Raw genomic sequence first — 19,579 nt, 5'->3', positions numbered from 1 at the left:
TAACAATATTTCAAGTTTTAATAATCGGGTGAAAAACTTACATCTTTCATTACACAGGTAGGTAACAGTTCATTATATCTTGTAGTCACAAATAAATAGGACACGCGTCTTTACAGATAAGTAGCATTATTGTATTATGATATTGTTCACTGAAAAACAAAAAGCCTAAAAATTTCCCAGACCCTCGTGATTATGCTAGTTTTAAAGTATTTTGCTTGAAAACACATTATAAAAAAATATTTAGGAAAATAAATTAATGATACAAGTTAAACGTATTATTTTCCAATTTGCCTTTATGAATTATCAATAAAACAACTGTGATTCTCAAGTAAACAAAACAATGTTAATCCTGTAATTAATCAGTGGCCTGTAAGGATTTACGGGCTCTTTACTAACAGTAACAATCTGCTATCTTTCTGTATTAAGTTTTCAGATCTAACACGAATGAGAGTAGCGAAAATAATACATTATGTGTCATAGTTGCTAGATTGATATTACCTTTTTTTTGTATACTTGGAAGACAATTTTACTTTACAGGAACAATCTTCAAAATGGGAAAATTAATAATTTTAAAAAGGATACAATGACTATGAGAATTTCACTCTTAGGCAAAAGAAACTGGAACAAAAAGATGTTAATAAGTAATTTCCAACTTTTTTCACCATTACTGAACACTTAAAAGTACCAGTAAAGCAGCAAAATAAAGTCTGAAAAGCATCATATAATTTACTACTTTTGATGACTATCAACAACCAATTCACATCATTAATTACTTGTTTTAAATTGACAAGAGTATAAAGAAATGTTTTGAAAAATAAAACAACACCTTATAGTTCATTTTTTTATTTCAAATACTCATACATTATGTATCAAAATAGCTATTGATGGCTAGAAACATTTATTATCTGATACATAAGTTTGAAAAAGAACACATTCTGCAGGAAAAAAACAGGTAATTTTACAGTCATATTAGTGTATAAATTTATAGCTTTTATTCAAAAGTTCAATGTATATTACTCTGTAATCTTTACACAGGTGAAGAGTGACAACCATACAGGCATGAAATTTTCACCAAATTTTAAGACATTAAACTTTAATCCATAAACTTAAATTGTATAAGCAGTTATAAAATCAGGACAATTCCACATATATTTACAACCACTCTATTAGAAAATGATTATAGCTCATTCATTCCCACAAAAATCAAGACTGTATTATGTTCAGTTTTGTAAACCTAATTCTTAATTATTAATCATTTGTCCACAATTTGATGTCATTCATCTTATGAGGTAAGTTACTTGTTCTCACACACATCAGTAAAATCTTTTTCTAGAAGTCTCCTGCTGCTTCTGGAATACCACCACACCAACCACAACACATATAAATATACCAAAGATGGCACACAGCATAATGAGCAATAACTTGGTACCAGACATGGGTGGAGGGGGGATCATCTATGTGATCTGAAATTAATAAAAATATTTTATTTAATTGAAATTATTATAAAAATATCTTTGGTTTCTTTTGAATTTCGCGCAAAGCTACTCGAGGGCTATCTGCGCTAGCCGTTTCTAATTTAGCAGTGTAAGACTAGAGGGAAGGCAGCTAGTCATCACCACCCACCATCAAGTCTTAGGCTACTCTTTTCCCAATGAATAGTGGGATTGACCATCACTTTATAACACTCCCATGGCTGAGAGGGCAAGCACGTTTGGTGTGACGGGGATTCGAACCCACAACCTTCGGATACCTTAAGTCGAGTACCTTAAGCACCTGGCCATGCTGGGCCTATAAAAATCTACTGTTAACTGAATAAAAGTTGTTGGTCTGAAAGACATACAGAACAAAGCACCTAGAAAAGGATATTAAAGACAACAAAAATATTAATAATCCAATAAATATTTAGTGTAATTTGTGTTAAAATTTTAAATATTTCTTTTGTGTTACATGCTTTGTATATTTTTAGTTATCTTTTTATTCAGTACTCACCTTGTCTTTTACTGATAAGGTTCTGTGTAGCAGCTTTTATTAATAAGGTTCTGTATCGTAACTTTTACTAACAATGAGAAGAACTTTCTTGGTGTAAGTTACTGAAATGTAATTTGAAAATTTATTTTTATCTTTAACTTAACATAAAAATATTAATTATCCAAAATAATTCCAGTATATAATCCTTCAACTCATAATTGCAATTATTCTGTTACACAATATAGCATTAACAGAATTTTAAGAAGTGTAATTACAGATGTCCTTCCAAAATAGAGTGTACATGTAAATCTTGTAATGTACCTTTGTTCTCTTTTAAGTGGTTGATATTGTGATACTATCGTATGTTAGAATAACTAATTCCAAATGGAGATAAAACAACTTTAAACTTGGTTACCTTAAAATATGCATGATTAATGTTTAAAAAATATGGTTGCTAACAGGCCAATATCTAAGGTGAATAGCTCTTTTTCAATTCAGTGAAATGCATGAAAACCTTTAAATATTGAACTATTTGGTTCAACAATACTGATTTCTCACCTCTTGGGGATGCAAAGAAAGAAGCAGAGGGCTCAATGTTGGACCTATCCTCTTCATCTTTCAACTAAAATTAGTTTGAAAGAAATCATTAACTTTCCATGAATTGATTTTAAGAAGAAATGACAAACAAACTACCTTATAACATAATGAACTGTTTTATATTTATGTATATAAATGAACAAAAACAAGCCCAAATACAGAAACAAAATTAAAGACATTGTATAAATTAAAAGGATCCCCAGGATACAGGAATAATGTGCCCTGGGTTTTGAAGGAGACTGAAGAAGTAGAACCCACACTGCAGTGGGAATACACCATGTATCAGTCTTAACCTCAGTTCACCACTCTTAAATAAAGAAATTATGAAGAGAAGTTAGGAAAGCAAGAAGTAGGTGCTCACAATGTCCCTCATCTATATCACCCTTCACTGCCCAGATACAATTGTGAGATGATGACTGCTTTCCAAAGTAAGCATATGAAAGAAGAAAGATAAAGCTAAATATCTAAAAAATAAAAATAAAATAAAATACTACCATTTGGGGGCAAGTAAAATAAACTTATCTCCTGAGGTTGGGATTCCAGTCCCCATAACAGTAGTAATTTAAATACTAGTAATTTAATAGTACACTGAATAAATTATATTTGTGTGAAGTTACAAAAGCCCAACCAAGTTATCTACACTAACTGGTAAAACTCCCAACCACCAACCTTTAGGTCTACTGTAAATAATAATTTTCAGACTCTTATACAGATATTTATGTGATAAAGTGTTCATCCACATAAAAGTAGTTCCAAGTTCTTTAGACAACCATATTAAAAACTAAACATACTTACCAAACACTTTTAATATGTGTGTGTAAATACTGTGTACAAAAAACAACATACAATAATAACTTAGAAGTAAATCCTTGTGACTTACCTCATTATTAGTGCATGAAAGAAAATACCACACCATTAAAAACTACATGTAAATGTTACCATATAGTTCATTATCAAAATATACACAAGTAATTACAATATACTTCCTTATTAAAAACTAAGAGTGTGAATGTTACCATACACTTCATTACCAAAAAAAATCAATGTATAAATGTTATATCTTTGTGTACATACATTGATGAAATGTGAATGTCCAACCTTGTACAAAGTGCCATTCAACAAAATATCTGATTTTAGATCTATTTTTTAAGTTACTTTACAACTGCTGAATTTATAACAGTTCATGTTAAAGTACAGAAAATACCATATATAACAAAAAGATATACAAAATAAACTTTAGATAAGCCTTTAAAAGGTTGTAGAGGTTTTCCAAATACAATTTCAAATTGAACAATGGACAAAAGTATTTTCTTTGTCCAGACCAACATTTCCTTGCATTCTGACATTTTAAAGTCTGAGTCACACTGAATTTGTCATTTCAAAGATATACTTTTAGTACAAAAATTTCTTCAACATATCTAATTTTTTGTGCACAACACACTTACTATTTGTTAAAAGCTTGCTACATATCATTAAAATAATTTTTATAACTTCAGAATTTTGCTCAATATTACTTCTCCTACCCAAGGTCAATCATTATTCAAAATTACACATTTAAATGGTATCATATACTTCATTATTAAAAATGTTACAGTATGTACAATATTACAAACTAAATGCTACTATTTATTCAGTATTAAAAAATGTGTATATTTTATCATGTATTCATTATTAAAAACTATACAGATAACTGTTACCATACTTTCACTTTTAGAAATTATTTTTTCTACAAATAGGTGTGTGAAAAGCTGCTCGCCTAATACCTGAGACTATCAAATTTTGAGTTTGGGCTACTGCAAATTCTACAAGAGGCTAGTGTAGTTCTACTTGCACTAAATATACATAAAAGCTAATTCTATATTTACTTTTTAAAATTTACAAAATGCCTATTGTGATTTTTTTCTTTCAAATCATTAAATATCTACTGCAAGAAGTTTCTATAAAACTGGTAACTTGTTTATCATTAATAAGGCAAAACACAAAAAGCTAGCTACATATAAATAGATACAGGTGATTCAATTACTGAAATTTACATTAAAATGTAATTTTTTAATCTCATATTTATGCAATAACTCTTCACTGGAATTAGAATAGTTATTCTTAAATCAAAGTGAAAAGCAAAATAAAAATAGTTGGGCTAGTACATTTATTATGCTCACTAGAATTGTGTTAGGTGCATAAAAAATACCTCAGCCCAACTCAAACATCAACAAAACAGAGTAAATGTTTTTATGTAACTTATTTCATCACAAGTTAAAATCAGGATGTGTTGAACAAAACCATTTTTTTTTCAAACCTACAAAAATAACACAAGTTTAAGTAACAATAAAACTTCCTTTTTTATTCTATTCCTCCATAGCAGAATTAAAGTGTGCAAGAGCTAAATGTATAGGAGATTTATTTTAAAATACCTTAGATAGATATAGGACAAAACTAGCAAAAGGTTTGGTTTATTTTTGAATTTTGCACAAAGCTACATGAGGGCTATCTGCACTAGCCATCCCTAATTTAGTAGTGTAAGACTAGAGGGAAGGCAGCTAGTCATCACCACCCAGTGCCAACTCTTGGGCTACTCTTTTACCAATGAATAGTGGGACTTACTGTCACAATATATGCCCCCATGGCTGAAAGGGCGAGCATGTTTGGTACAACTAGCAAAACAACTAAAGGTATTAGAAGCAATTGGTTTATATAACAGAACCATTTACAAACTGGATGGTTCATACTGGTATTGGCAATGTACCATCAATACATTTTATTTTCTATTAATGGATTGGGTAAAGTGTAAATGACAATAAAATCACAGTGAACTACATGCTGCTCATTAAAAAAAACTGAATAAATTTCCAAATCATGTTTGCACAATGGAACACAAACAAAATTGTGTGGCCATGTGGGTCTCAGAACATAAGATGCAAATAATGATATTGCCACTCAAAAAAAAAGTTGGTGCCAATAAATTCTCAAGAAAATGTTTTGTATTATTCATTTTTTTAAACTTTATATTTGAACCATAAGGACTTAAAAATATACTCTAAATTTCTAAAGACTTCCAAACAGTTTAAACTTTTTATAAACTCAAAGCTTAAGCAATTCTTCATTTGGGTTGTACTTGCAACTGTAATGGCTTGAAACTATTTTGGTTTTGAGATGCATGACACACAATAACATAGCTAAAATAGGCACATGAAATGTCACATCTTACAGTTATAGGGGGGTATCTTACCTCACTGGAGATTTCTAATTCATACAATTTCATAGATATAATGTCATGGTTATCTGGAAAGTAAGAAGTATCATGACTTAAATGAAATATATACAATCAAAATGTTGAAGAAACTGATTCTTAAAGAAAACTCACAATTAAATCTGGATGGATATATATTTCTGAAAAAGGCCATCTTAACTCAAAATGTTAAAAGATTGATCTTAACTTGCTCCTTGTTAGTTTTAGATTTTAAACTGAATTTTGAAAATTAGATGTTATGTTTTCTAAATGTTCTCTTCTCACAAAACATTTTCAAAGTAACATATATCCTGACTTAATTGAGTGATCGATTTTAAAAGTCAGATTTTTTACACAATCAGACTTCCTAAAGGAAAGAGAGAAGGATAACAACTGTCCACTGTTGGCAAGCTATCTACTCAATGACTTTTTTGTAAAATAAGCCAAATACAGCCAAAAGTAACAGAAAAATGAACTGCTTAACCCTCTCACGACAGGTCAAGGGTAAAAGGCCACGTCATTTCTATTGTTGACTTGCATTCAAAATTTTACTGAAATAATATTTTATGAATTTATGTCAAAAAGTTGGGCATAAGTTATAGAATATAATTCAAACTTTAATATTACATATGAGTTAACTTCTTGATATTAATAGAACACATCTAAATATGGATTATAGTGAGTCACAAGGTATGTTGAATGCAACACTGGTTAAAATTAGATGTTTATGGTGTCAAATACTAACTCTATAATTTCATACACATTAGGAACTCAAAGTACTAATATTTATAACCTAGAATATAAAATAAGAACCTCATATCTTTTTATTTTGTCGAAATATGGTTTATGTACTGAAATACAGTGACCCTGTTCAACTCTTTCCATTTTTGGTAACAGTCCCTTATATACACTTCCTTCAATATATGAAATGTGAAAAACCAATTGACAGATTATAATCTAATACTTGTAGTTTTCTCAGTCTACCACATTCTTTTGAATCAAGATTTCAAGGAGATAAGTTGTGTCTTTAGTGTACTCCAAGTTTCAAATTTTTTAGACCTAAATATAACTTGGTTATTAACCTTGATAAATTATAGTAAAATTCTTTGGTAGTAATGTAATAATTTATGATTTTTTTGGTTATTCAGCTGTATATACCCCCCCCCCCAAAAAAAAAAAAAAGTTTCAAATCATCCACATTCTGTAATACTGATCAGGCACGACTGGAAGTCCAATATAATAAATATATAACACTGTGAGACTCAAGCTATTTAGACTAAACATTTGTATTCATATTCATTCTAGTTAGACAAAAAACATTATTTATATTTCTTTTTTTTATGATAGTTATGAGGTTTGGTCAAATTGACAAATCTCATATAGGGTAGAGGTAATAACATACAAAATCTGGACTAGTAATGAAATAGATTTGATACTTTTATAAACAAATCTTTAGTAAAAAATAGCTCATTAAAAATTCTTATTTTTTTTTGTACAAGAAACTTGTAATGTTTACTAGAAGTTTACTAAATTTTGTGAAAATTCATATAATGCATTAAAAGTTATAGAATAAATGTTAGCAAATGAGTATATGAACTTGTGTAATGTATACAAAACTAATTGAGAAAGGGTTAATAAACAAATTCTATAACAAGCTACCTGATAAAGAAAAGGTCTTGTGTGAGTGTAATTTAATTTTTTTCTTAACCCAAAAATTCAGCTGGTTGGAAAGGCTTTATAATAAATCTAATTTTAATCTTATTTATTACAGATGCATATGGCAACTACTTAGGTTTCTTTCATACTTGATATACACGTTCCTTTTTTTTATCTCTTCAAAAAAATAACACAAAAATTCATTTCTTACCAGACAGTTCACCAGTTGCTGCCGATGCTCCAAAATAATAACCTGTGGGCAGCTTTACTCCACTTACTTTAAAACACTCTTTCCATGCATTTTTACCCTCTATATCAGTTGCAACCTGAAAAGAGAAAGTGTAATAATATTAATACAAACATTTAGAAGCTTAACTGCATTACTATAAGTTAGAAAAAAAAATTATAACTCAATACAATCTGCTAAAACCTACAATTTCTCAAATTTTTAGCTTTTTCTCAAAGAAGTTTAATTTTAATGCAATGAAGCTTCACAGTCTTCATCTTAAGGAGTTAAGAATATTTATTAAGCTCTTTATCTTTCACACAAGATTAATATGAAGCTACAGATATTATTAAAATAATAGTTGATAAAATATGAAGATAATCTTGATAATTCTTTCAATTCTACTGTTCAACTGTGCTTACAAAGGCAATAAGCTAAAAATCTGCCATGACAGAAAATACTTTTAAAATGTATCTTTGTTAGTTATAATAAGATCATGTTGAAGTTGATTTCCAGAGTTCCAATTTAATGTTACACTTGATATTAATTATGCATAATGTACTGAAGGTTATATCATGCATTGTGTTACAATACTAACTGGAATCACAACTTATGTAAAGGACAATGAAACAACTTAAAGCAACTTTTATATATTCTGGACACAAAGGTCAAAGACGTACAAAGTAGGAGATCAGAAGGACATACAGTTACGACAGAAAGTGTTCGTACCACTGCGTCTTGAGTAGTTTTTTCCTCAAAACTTAAAAAGTATCATGATTAGGATAATGAAAGTATAGTATATTATAAATATTATACTAACATACATCTACATAAATTTTATGTAAATTGAACAACAAATAAACTGTTTATAAACAAATAACCAAATATAAGAAGGGCATAAAGTGTTCATGTGTCTACTTTAATGGTCAGTTGTGTAGCCTTTCAGGTGAATTACTTGGCACAATCTCTCCTCATAGCCCTCCATAATCATTTGACAGTACTCGACTGGTATTTTCTTCCATTCTTCTTTACAAAAGGCCTCCAGCTCTTGCAAGTTTTTCGGATAACGCTGATGAACCCTGGTCTCCAACTCATACCAAACGTTTTCAATTGGGTTGAGATCGGATGACTACGATGGCCACTCCAGAATGCTTATATGGTTCCTCTGCAACCAGGATTGCACATATTTTGATGTGTGCTTAGGGTCATTATCGTGCTGGAAGATCCAATGACGCCCAAGCCACAAGTTCCGAGCATCATTCTTGATATATGTGCTTAATATATCAATGTACTCTTCTTTTTCATGATTCCGTTCATGCAGTGAAGGCTGCCTACACCAGAACATTTGAAAGAACCCCATAGCATGTTTGAGCCACCTCAATGTTTAACTGTAGGGACGGTGTTCTTTGGAAGATTTCGTTCCCCCTTCTTACGAAAAATATAGCGAACTTCATTGTGGCCGAAAAGCTCAAATTTAGTCTTGTCTGACCAAAGAATACTCTTCCAAGAGGTAAAGGGTTTATCTACATGCTTTCTTGCATACCTCAATCGTGTTTCTAAATGAACAGGCTTTAAATATGAAGTTCTATGAGGATGGCATGCTTTGAACCCAGAAGAGCGTAACATGTTCGTAACTGTAGAGGTGCTTACTTCAACCCCAGTTTCCCTTACCAGTTTCTGTATGTCATTATGTGTTAAATGAAGGTTCCTACTAACTTCTCTGAGAACCTTCCTCTTGTTTCTCTCTGGAATTTTGGTGGGGTGTCCGAAACAAGGGAGGTTAGCAGTTGATCCTTTAAGCTTAAACTTGGCAATTATGCTTTGAACAGTAGATTTTGGCACATTAAGTTGTGTAGCAATACAGGAAAGAGACACACGAGACTTGTATTTTACAATAATTCGTTTTTTTTAAATCACTGGACAGTTGTTTCCTGTTTGCCACGATGACCAAGCAGATAATGTTGGAGACGGCACTAAATTGCCAGAAGTAAACTTTTTGCTGGCTAAATTCCAATAATTGTGAACCCAGTGTCTAGTTCTGGAATGGTATAATGTAGTTTATTTGCCAAACTAAACAAAATTTTTATGGAAATATCAGTTTTTTCACACGTTTTGAACTGTACGAACACTTTCTGCTCCACCTATTTTGGGTTATTTGTTTATAAACAGTTTATTTGTTGTTTAATTTACATAAAAATTTATGTAGATGTGTGTTAGTATAATATTTATAATACATCATACTTCTATTAGCCTAATCATTATACTTTTTAAGTTATAAGCAAAAAACAACTCGGGACGCAGGGGTACGAACATTTTCTATCATAACTGTAGACAATAGATAATGGGAAATATAACTGTCACCTCTATTTGTAAATAGTGTTTTTTTCAATAAGTTCATAGCTGCAAGCTAGGTCAAAACAGCTGGTTATAATCACATATGCAAGTGAAACAAAATACAAATACATAGTGAATTACAGGTATTAGATTATGTATTATTACAGTAATTAGTAGAGTGCATTTCAAACAATATTCTTTCCATTTACCAATAGCAGTACAGTTAGCTTCACAAAATATTCTTGCCACTGATCAACATAACAAATACAGCTGGCTTCACACATTACTTTTCCAGCAGATAAAATAACCAATACAAATATTTTTTATACTGATGGCACTATTACAATAAAAACACAGAATAATAACATGCAAAAAACAGGTAATGTCCTACATAACTATCACAGTTTTTTTGGCTTTCTAGCTATGTGACAAAAACTGTTAAAAGTTCAGATAAGCTCTTTGATTTGTTTCACATAGGAATAAAGTTTGAATTGGAAGTGAAACAGGCAATTCTTTGTACAAAAATGTGATATAATACATAATTTGATAGCTTAAAACACTGGCTTTCAATTGGTTACAAATAATGTAGTTTTAAATGCCAGAAAGATCTATAAATAATTTGTGAAAGAGAGAATGTGATAAGTGGGGATGATAAAAGGGGTCTGATTTTCTGGTTTACGTCTCTACAATTAAATAGGATTGATGGCTATAAAATTACACTTTGCCTGAGTGATGACAACATTATAATGAATAATTTACATTAAATTTCATATTTCTCAGAGGGGTGGTAAATAAATTAGAGAAGAGGAGATCCCAAGAGAACAAATGTTGCAGTTCTCACACTAAGGAAAATTGAGGATTCTTATATAATACTGCCTTATAAAATTAAAAAACTGAACCTTATATAATATTAAATTTGGATTATAAGTTATATTTTGATGCAAAGTTTATTTATATATAATGATAATGATGCACTTTAATTAAACTTTTATTGTAATTCATTCAAACCTCATGACTTTTTAAGAAAAAAATACTCATAGCAAAAATTTTAATCAGTACTGCAAATTTCACATTATTCTTCCCAGTGACTCAGAGTGCACTATAAGCATTTATGAACTTTATTTCCACTTCTTTTTAGAAATGGTAACTATTACAAATCCTGAAATTTTAATTATGTATTATTTTAACACTGTAAAAAGTGCACAGAACTTCTTGAAAAGCCATGAAGGTACTACTTTTCTATCTGAACATAATTACATTCAATTACTACTACATTAAAATTAAATATTTTGTTTTAATCTCTCTTCATTTTAATAATAATTGTTACATTTTTCTTGTGTAAAAACAAAATCCATGCTGAGTGGAAGATGACATTCAAATGATTTTTCTGGAATGACAAGAGTTCAGTTTGGACAAGTGAAATGTAGTTGAGTGATATCAGATTAAACTGTATTTTTTGAAAGAAATGTATCTAGATTATTTGTTTAGAAATTGTTTATAAGTTAAAATAAGGGTTGTCATCTCTGCATTTGAACTGAAAGACTAGAGGTAAGGGTACTAGTCAACAGAAACAGAAATATTCTTTTAAGCTCACTTTCAAACAGGAGGCCATCCTCAATAGCTGTGGTTGTAATTATACCTCAAATTGGTCAAGAGATGGAGATACGAGATAAAAGTTTGTACTATGAGCTGCTATGCCACAGCTAAAAATTGGAACTGCCTTTAACCATATAATTATGGGTATGTCAGTACTGCCCTTGCTATGTTCAAAATTTAATTGAACAATCTTAATATTAATGTACACCAATGAAGTTACATTATAGTTCAAAGTTTTAATTCTTTTATTTCAAAAGAAATCTTAAAGAAAAATTTTTAAGCTTCAGCTTGACACACAAGTTCACAAAAGTTTAACTTTTCATCTCTGTAACTTAAATAGTTCTTTATATACACTATAGTTCTATGTATAAAAAGAAACTAGGTAAATTGCTCTATATACACATTCTTTTCTCAAGCCCCTTATTGGACTTTGGGAAGAAAGATAAAATTTTTCAGAACTCTTGACAAATGATACACCCACTTTTTAAAAATACTGTTCCAACTTCTCAGCTAATTATAATCAATTGAGCAAGTCATTTGTAACAGATAGAAATACCACATTTTCCCAACAGTTATTTTAAAATTGACAATGAACTCTATAAAGAACTTGTCAAATGCTCTTAGCATTGTTGCTGCTTGCATCTGCAGCAGTGATGTGGTGTTATTTCTCATCTAAAAGTATGTTAGTTAGAAAAATCATTAGATTTTATTTATGTTATAGTTTTAAATGCACATTAGAAAGGTTTAATAATTTTTAAAAATATGAGCCAAACTGCCTGATAAACCTTTTCTGAAAAAGTAAAAACTTACAATTAGGTATATAAACTAAGAAGATTTTCAAGATTATTTAACAAAAAATTCAGATATATATTTTTCCTATTTTTAAATTTAAGTATTTCACTGCATAATAGGTTAACAATACTACATGAAATATTCAGTCTCAGTGCAATAAGTATGATAAAAATATAACACATCTTTAATTAAAATATTTAACTAAAACAATCTCATTCTTTGCATACAAATCATTTAACCACACATGCAGATGAAAACAAATCTGCAGTATTAGTGTAAAATTTTGGACTCACAAACATTTTCTTAGACCAAAATACATATACTATGCATGCATCAAAAAAATTGCCTGACAAGTGTTCCCATAAATGGAAAAAAGCACATTCACATGGATACATACATGTGATAGCAATCCAACAGCAATTGAACATGATCTCAGTTCATCATAAATGAACTAAATTATTGTAATTCAACAAATATCAATTGTAAATGAATTAAAAGAGTTTGGAAATTTAATTTTGTGTAATATGAAAATATGAAACTACAAAAAATTGGAAGGAGTAAAAACTAACTCACATTGCAAGAAATCCACTCACAAATTGTAAGTGTTAAAATCAAACCTTGAGCACCCATTTTCAGGTACATGCTTCTCTGACTAGACTATCACCCTTACAGCACAACCATTGCCTTAAAATGTTATGGGTATTTTTGTGTTAATAAGATACAAACCTTGTATCCTTGGATTCAAAGTCCAGGCATGCTATCCTCTAAGCTGTATTTAGAAGCAGGTCTCATTCTTCTTTTAAATAATGTTTGAAGGCTTATTATATTTTAAAACAACACATTCTATATCTAGTCTATTAAAGAAGAGGGCATAACATTATTCCAATGATGCTATATTTGTCATATCCACTGCCAAAAGAATTGAACTTCAGAAGTAATTTGCATGTAAAAAGTACCATCACTTACCAAAGGCAAACCATATAAATGTTCCAACCAAGATGATGATCAAATTCATTTAAATAAAAATAAATACAGTATACCAGAAGTAAATTTTCCAATTTCTAATTTTAATAAAATCATTTTTGCCAACCATAGATAATTAAGGCTTTGTATACACATCAATTTGATTATATCAAATTTTCTATAAATAATTCTAACTAATTAAGTACATGCAATTAAGTACAGTGTATAGAACATGTTTAAAAATTATGATCATCATCAATGGAAGCCATATTGAACACTTGCCTTGAAAAAAAATACTCATGTAATGACCAATTAATGGGTAATAAATTAATATTAATTTATACAAGGAATTAATTTTTGTCATAAATGTGACAGTCAAATTAGTACATACACAAAGTTTTGGTACTATTATTTTTATCATAGTTCTCAAATTGAAGAAATTATTTCTAATATCTGATCCAAAAGTCACAATTCTTCCACTACAGCTAATATGGAACTGTGCTTTATTTTAATTGCTTCTGATTGAGAATCATTATTTATTTTTCTGTCTTGACTTCTTCATTCTCCAATGAGAATAAAATAATAATTGTCAACAACAATTGTCAGTAAGATAAATAAATAAAACATATACAAAAAATCTTTAATTTTTGTTCTTTTTTAATATCTTTTACATGGCTGACATTAAACTATTAAAAATTACACATTATACTTCTTACCTATTTTTTTTGTTATATGAAGCAATATGGTAATATTTTTTACATATTTCCTTAAATTCTGTTAAAACTTAATGTTTGCAAAGAAAATTGTTCCCTAGTGACCATAAAAGCTACAATATAAAACTGTCAAAAATTATACTTATTAATTTCTTGTGGAGGTAATCAACACACCATTGAAATTTTAATCAAACCTAAGTTTGGTTTCACAGTAAATAATTTTATATTTAATTAAAAGGCATTTGCAATGATAACTTCTTTTCTCAAGTATATTAATCAAATGGATTACTCACTAAACAGGGTTTTGTTTAATCATGCCTCATTTACTATAATTTTATTAATATAATCTTATTTTTTGAAAATGATTCTGTAGTTTCTGGCATTTACTTGTGGCTAGCAATGTGATTTTATTAGGAAATGACACAAGATCAATTAAACCATTCTTGAAACATTTACAAATATGAGCACATTTGAATACTAATGCTTGAACATGTACCAAAAATCCTACCTGGATGGGTAATTTGAATGGGTTTCCAGGTACCTAAATCTTTCCGACCACTATCGACACAACAAAGAAGTTATAACATGCAGATGACAAGACAGTATAAACCATGATGCCACACAGTTTAAGTTTACTTCATGTGAAATGTTGTCTTTATTTTCCTTGCAAAAGCTTATGCCAATAATAAAAAGTTATGAATGTTTGGATGGAAAAAGTAAAAAGTAAATGATATAAATGTAAGTTGAAAATACTGTTAACTCCAAAATGTTTTGCAGCCACAAAATGGCAATAACCACAAACCAATTGCATGTAGTGAATCAGCAAATAATCATTTAACAAAAAAAAAAAAAAAATTAACGGTTACTCTACATTTGCTGCTTACTTAACTGAATCTTTGTCTCCTATATTTATTATTGTCAATAGAAGAGGTAAAAGTTATTATGGTATAAGCAGATTTTGAGAGTGTAATAAACAGTTGAATAATTTGATTTATAACATACTCAAAACATTTTATACACTCTTTAATGATCAATGGTTTGCCCACCACTAAAATATAACCAGAGTCTGTATCACTATAAATGATTCCACTTTTGTCTTCATTCTCTATGTCATGACTATTTCTTTGCTTGTTTTTGATTTTTGCTTATTGTTTTCTCATAAAAATAATACTTTGTCTGCAGTTCCCTTTACATTACTTTGTCTTAAACTTTGCACAACTTTTTTAAGAATTGAAAACAGTCGTAATGTGTAAATACCTGTTGAAAACACTAGTGAATACTATACTAACTTACTGTAAAACATTAATTCATTTATACAGTATACAAACTTACAGTCACTGTATCTCTTTCATATCTAATGGAAATATGAGTCTCATGATCAACTCCTCGAAATTTGGCTTCACAACCAGCCAACTCAGTATGAGTACCATCACGATCATGGTCATAGTGTAGGGTGCCATTGTTGACCATTGCAGATATATATGGATGTCCATGCTGAAAGAAGGTTGTGATATCAGTAAAATACATTGTACCACCTTGATGCTGAACTTAAAGCATATCATGCATGAAGGAGTAATTCTTCTTTGTATTAACTTTCAATTTACATCTAGCTTTTATAATGATGAGAAAAACTGACTATAACAGAACCTAATGCAACATATCTTAGAAACTAAGAACATAATCATTTTCAATAAAGACAACAAACAACAAATCAGTCTATATATATAAAGTTCTGGTAATAATGATTTTTATCACAATTCTCCAAATAGGGAAGTTATTTCTGGAAAGTCCTATGTGACATATATACGTATTTAAATACATAAAGACCATTCTAATACCTGAACCAGAAAAATTCAAAATTGAAAATAGTTTCCATCCCTCACTCAGCATTGAAAACTTTAAAAATTAATAAAAAGTGTATTGTCATAACAAGCTTTTTCTCTGTGCTTCAAACATCTACCTACAATAAAATTGATTAGAACCATAATACAGACTGGTTTCTCACACTAGTATAAACATTATCAGCTGATATCTTTTGGGAAAATTTATCTGGTGTCCTCCATACTATGTTCTAAATAACAGTAAATCTTTCTGTTGTCAAAACATTTTTAAATGACATTCTTCCCAATGTTACTGATGCACACTAAGAAATCACAACACACAACCCTAATCAGGTCATGCCAAGATATCTTGGAGATGTGCCACAAGTACAGTTTCCATCAATAAGCATACAACAATGCTAACCAAATCAAGTAAAAAGGACACAGAGACAGTAATACTAAACTAGAAAATAAGTTCAAAAGACATGACTGAGAAGAAAATCATGTCTGAAAGTAAATCCAACGATCATGATTTGAATGATAGAACTACAATTCTAGATAATTTAAAACTTTCCAAGGCCTGCATTTATATCCTCTTCCATAGTCCTAATTTTGCTATTTCAGGTTAACTTACTGAGAAGGTAACTCTTTATAGTCAGTTTTATCTTCACTAATTCTTCTACATACTTAAGTTTTCATCAAAAATATTTTTCCAATATATGCAATATCTCCTCTGATATGTCTAATAAAAATATGAATGAAACAACTTAACCTTTCTCCTATACCCTTTGATGTTCCTGCATGACTTACTACAGTACGAAGAGACTTAAAATAATGTTGACAGGATTTGAAAGAACATTAATAATTATCAAGTAGACTCCAATCTTTTAAGAAATAAGCAGTTATTTATAATGAGTTATAAAAAGAATGATCACACTATAGCGAAACTGCGTAACAAGTGTTTTAAAGAATACATACAACCACATACATAAAACAAGATTAAGATACACCTCAAGGATATGTCTACTTATGAACCACTTTATACAGGCCCTAAAAAAGAATTGGAGAAAAATGCTAATAACATTTTGCAGAACATTAAAAGTAAAACTACTATACTCATGCAACTTCTAGACAATTTAACATAATCTCATTCAAAACTCCCTGAAATGTATAGATTACTAAAAATTTTAAATATGACACACACAGTAAGACTTATAGTCCCCATATGCAACTCTCCAACAATAGTTGTATTTTGAAGGCTCAAAAAGCTGCTTCACCCACCCCTCCATAAGTTTCTTCATACCTAAATGAACCAATGATTTTCCCAAAGGATTATGGTAAAGATGGTTTACAGAGGAGTTTAAACACTATCCCATTTACTCTTACATATTGTTTCTATGTGTCCTCCCATTCCCATAGAAGAAAGTATAAGTCTTGTTAGATCATTTACCCTTTTTTCTGCTACTAGTGATACCTCTGTAGAAGTCATAAAAAATTCTCTCAGTCTTCTCAACAGTTACTTTAAATTCATTTCTGTATCACTGTGGGCAACAAATACTGCTGCTATTCTGGTCTTTATCATTATGCATTTCTTTGAATCATCAACTTTCATTTAATGAAATTTTGAAACTAATCTTAAAACAAGTAGATAGTACACTAATTTCATTTTGCACTATGGAATCATGGACTCCTGCCTCTTAAGGAATTTGTTGAATTCCCTAATAAACAACACACCAACATAAAGCTCACACTTACTCATCTTATTATAATAGACACAGCATGTAATCAAAACTACACCATCTACTGAAATGCACCAGAAACAAGAATCCATAAAAAATTTTATACTCTGGGTATTCAAGAACCAGACAATTAGAAAAATAACTGGTGTGTGCAAGAACCATTACTTTATCACTGAACACAATTTTAAATAAAAGTACTCTCCTCATAACAAGAACACAACTTTCATTAGGACTGTACATGAAGGTTTGATTATATTTTTATCTATGTAATTTTTAAATGCACTACTGAGAAACTGGAGTTCTTAAAAAACCTTTTGGAATAAAAGGTAACACTTTTAATTTATAAAAAAACATTACAGCTTATATCAGTAAAATTAATAAAAATTTGAGCTCCGTACATTGAATCACTCTGATGCAGTGAGTTGTGTACGACTAAAAAGAACAATCCAAACACTCTTCCTGTTGAGAACTTCTCAGTAACAACAACAACAAATCCCTACCTTTTTTTAAAACAAAATGTTCACTTTTTCAATGAGGTATGAATATTACAATTTACAATTAGTAGCACAAACAGCTGGTGTAGGACAGAATTTCTGCTTGCACTGATAATGTTCAAAAGTCTGTACCTTTTCTTGATGCCATGGTCACTGTTAATAAACAGCATACTCATTACTACCATATATTCCAAACTATGTATTCAACCCATCAGTTTACACTATAACTTACATAATCCACCAGTTACCAAACAGGGTATCATCAGTGGTCAACTTACCAGAATTGAAAAAAATGGGCAATATTACAGAGAGTAAAATGCAAGCAGGGATGAAACTTCAAAAGCTACAACTGTCCAACAGCTATCCATAGGGTTACATTACAAAGACAACCCACAATTTTGACTTCCAAGATTTTAACAAATGACAGTAAAAAAAAACAACACATAGGAATGTTGTTTCATGGACTATGTCCTTTGAATAGTTACATATATAAAAACCTTGTAAAAACAAAACAAAACTGATGGATATGCTTACTCATTCAGCCTTCAGTAGCAATCCATACAAATTCAAAAAGTACTTGTTAAGAATAATGATTTAGGCAAATACAATACATTCATGAACACTGTATATGAAATGACATGTACACAATGTTTAGCTACACGAGTAGGTGAATCCAGTGATCTAATACATGATTGTTTCAATGAACACAGCTGTGGCACTGCAAATCTTGACAACAAACGAGCCACCGCTAAACACTAGATGAATGTACACAGCATAATTAATGAGAAAAGGTATTGGATTCACATTTCAGAGATTTGTAACAACTTTTGTAGCATAAAATTTAAGAAATCTTTTCTGACTCAATCCAAATAGTCTTCCAATAAAAAATACAATGCCTCACCTTCTAAAACTTATTATTTCATTTAAGATTATCTTATTTTTTAAACATTTACTTATTTGACCTGTGACTCTAACTGGCTCAGAAATAGTTTTAGCATCCTTCATTGTGCCCCATTCTATTACATTGTTGTAGTTTTATACCATTTTCAGTTACTACAACTTAAGACCAGTTTTGTAACCTTTGACATTCATAACCCTTGAAAGATACCTAAGCTGAAACATCAGGTAAAATATAAACCATTTATCTAGTGTTATTTGTTCTCTTTAGTGAAAATAATTTCCATCCTTCAGTTAGCACTGAAAACTAGAAAATAATAAATACTTAGCTTTATAAGAAAAGGCAAAAATATGCTAATAGCAAATTGACTGAAAAATCTAGACAATGAAAAATACAAATTAAATAAAACTTAGCTATATTAATTCAAAAGCACTTTAATGAGAAAAAACATACTTAAGTTAGATTACTTACAAAGTTAAGCATTCGGGGAAATAAAAAAAAGATCAAATTTCTACTAGAAAAGTTAAATTTACAAAATCTACAAAAACAAACAAATC

General features: G+C 29.8%; 1 protein-coding gene across 2 annotated transcripts in view; it reads right to left on the bottom strand.

Annotated features, from left to right (window-relative positions):
* Window positions 1-827: 827 nt before the first annotated feature.
* Window positions 828-19,579, bottom strand: part of LOC143255592 (vesicular integral-membrane protein VIP36) — a 58,882-nt gene continuing 40,130 nt past the window's right edge. The window contains exons 5-9 of one of the 2 annotated variants that reach the window (XM_076511475.1): window positions 15,404-15,565; window positions 7,659-7,773; window positions 5,792-5,844; window positions 2,527-2,590; window positions 828-1,463 (exon numbers count right to left, since the gene is read on the bottom strand). In XM_076511475.1, coding sequence (XP_076367590.1) covers window positions 1,330-1,463; window positions 2,527-2,590; window positions 5,792-5,844; window positions 7,659-7,773; window positions 15,404-15,565 — 528 coding nt within the window. In that variant the 3' untranslated portion in view covers window positions 828-1,329. The remainder of the gene's footprint in view (window positions 1,464-2,526; window positions 2,591-5,791; window positions 5,845-7,658; window positions 7,774-15,403; window positions 15,566-19,579) is intronic. The other variant, XM_076511476.1, reaches the window with a different exon arrangement.

This window comes from Tachypleus tridentatus, chromosome 7, assembly GCF_004210375.1.
Source record: "Tachypleus tridentatus isolate NWPU-2018 chromosome 7, ASM421037v1, whole genome shotgun sequence".
Classification (NCBI taxonomy): domain Eukaryota; kingdom Metazoa; phylum Arthropoda; class Merostomata; order Xiphosura; family Limulidae; genus Tachypleus; species Tachypleus tridentatus.
This window is presented reverse-complemented; position numbering and strand designations above follow the sequence as displayed.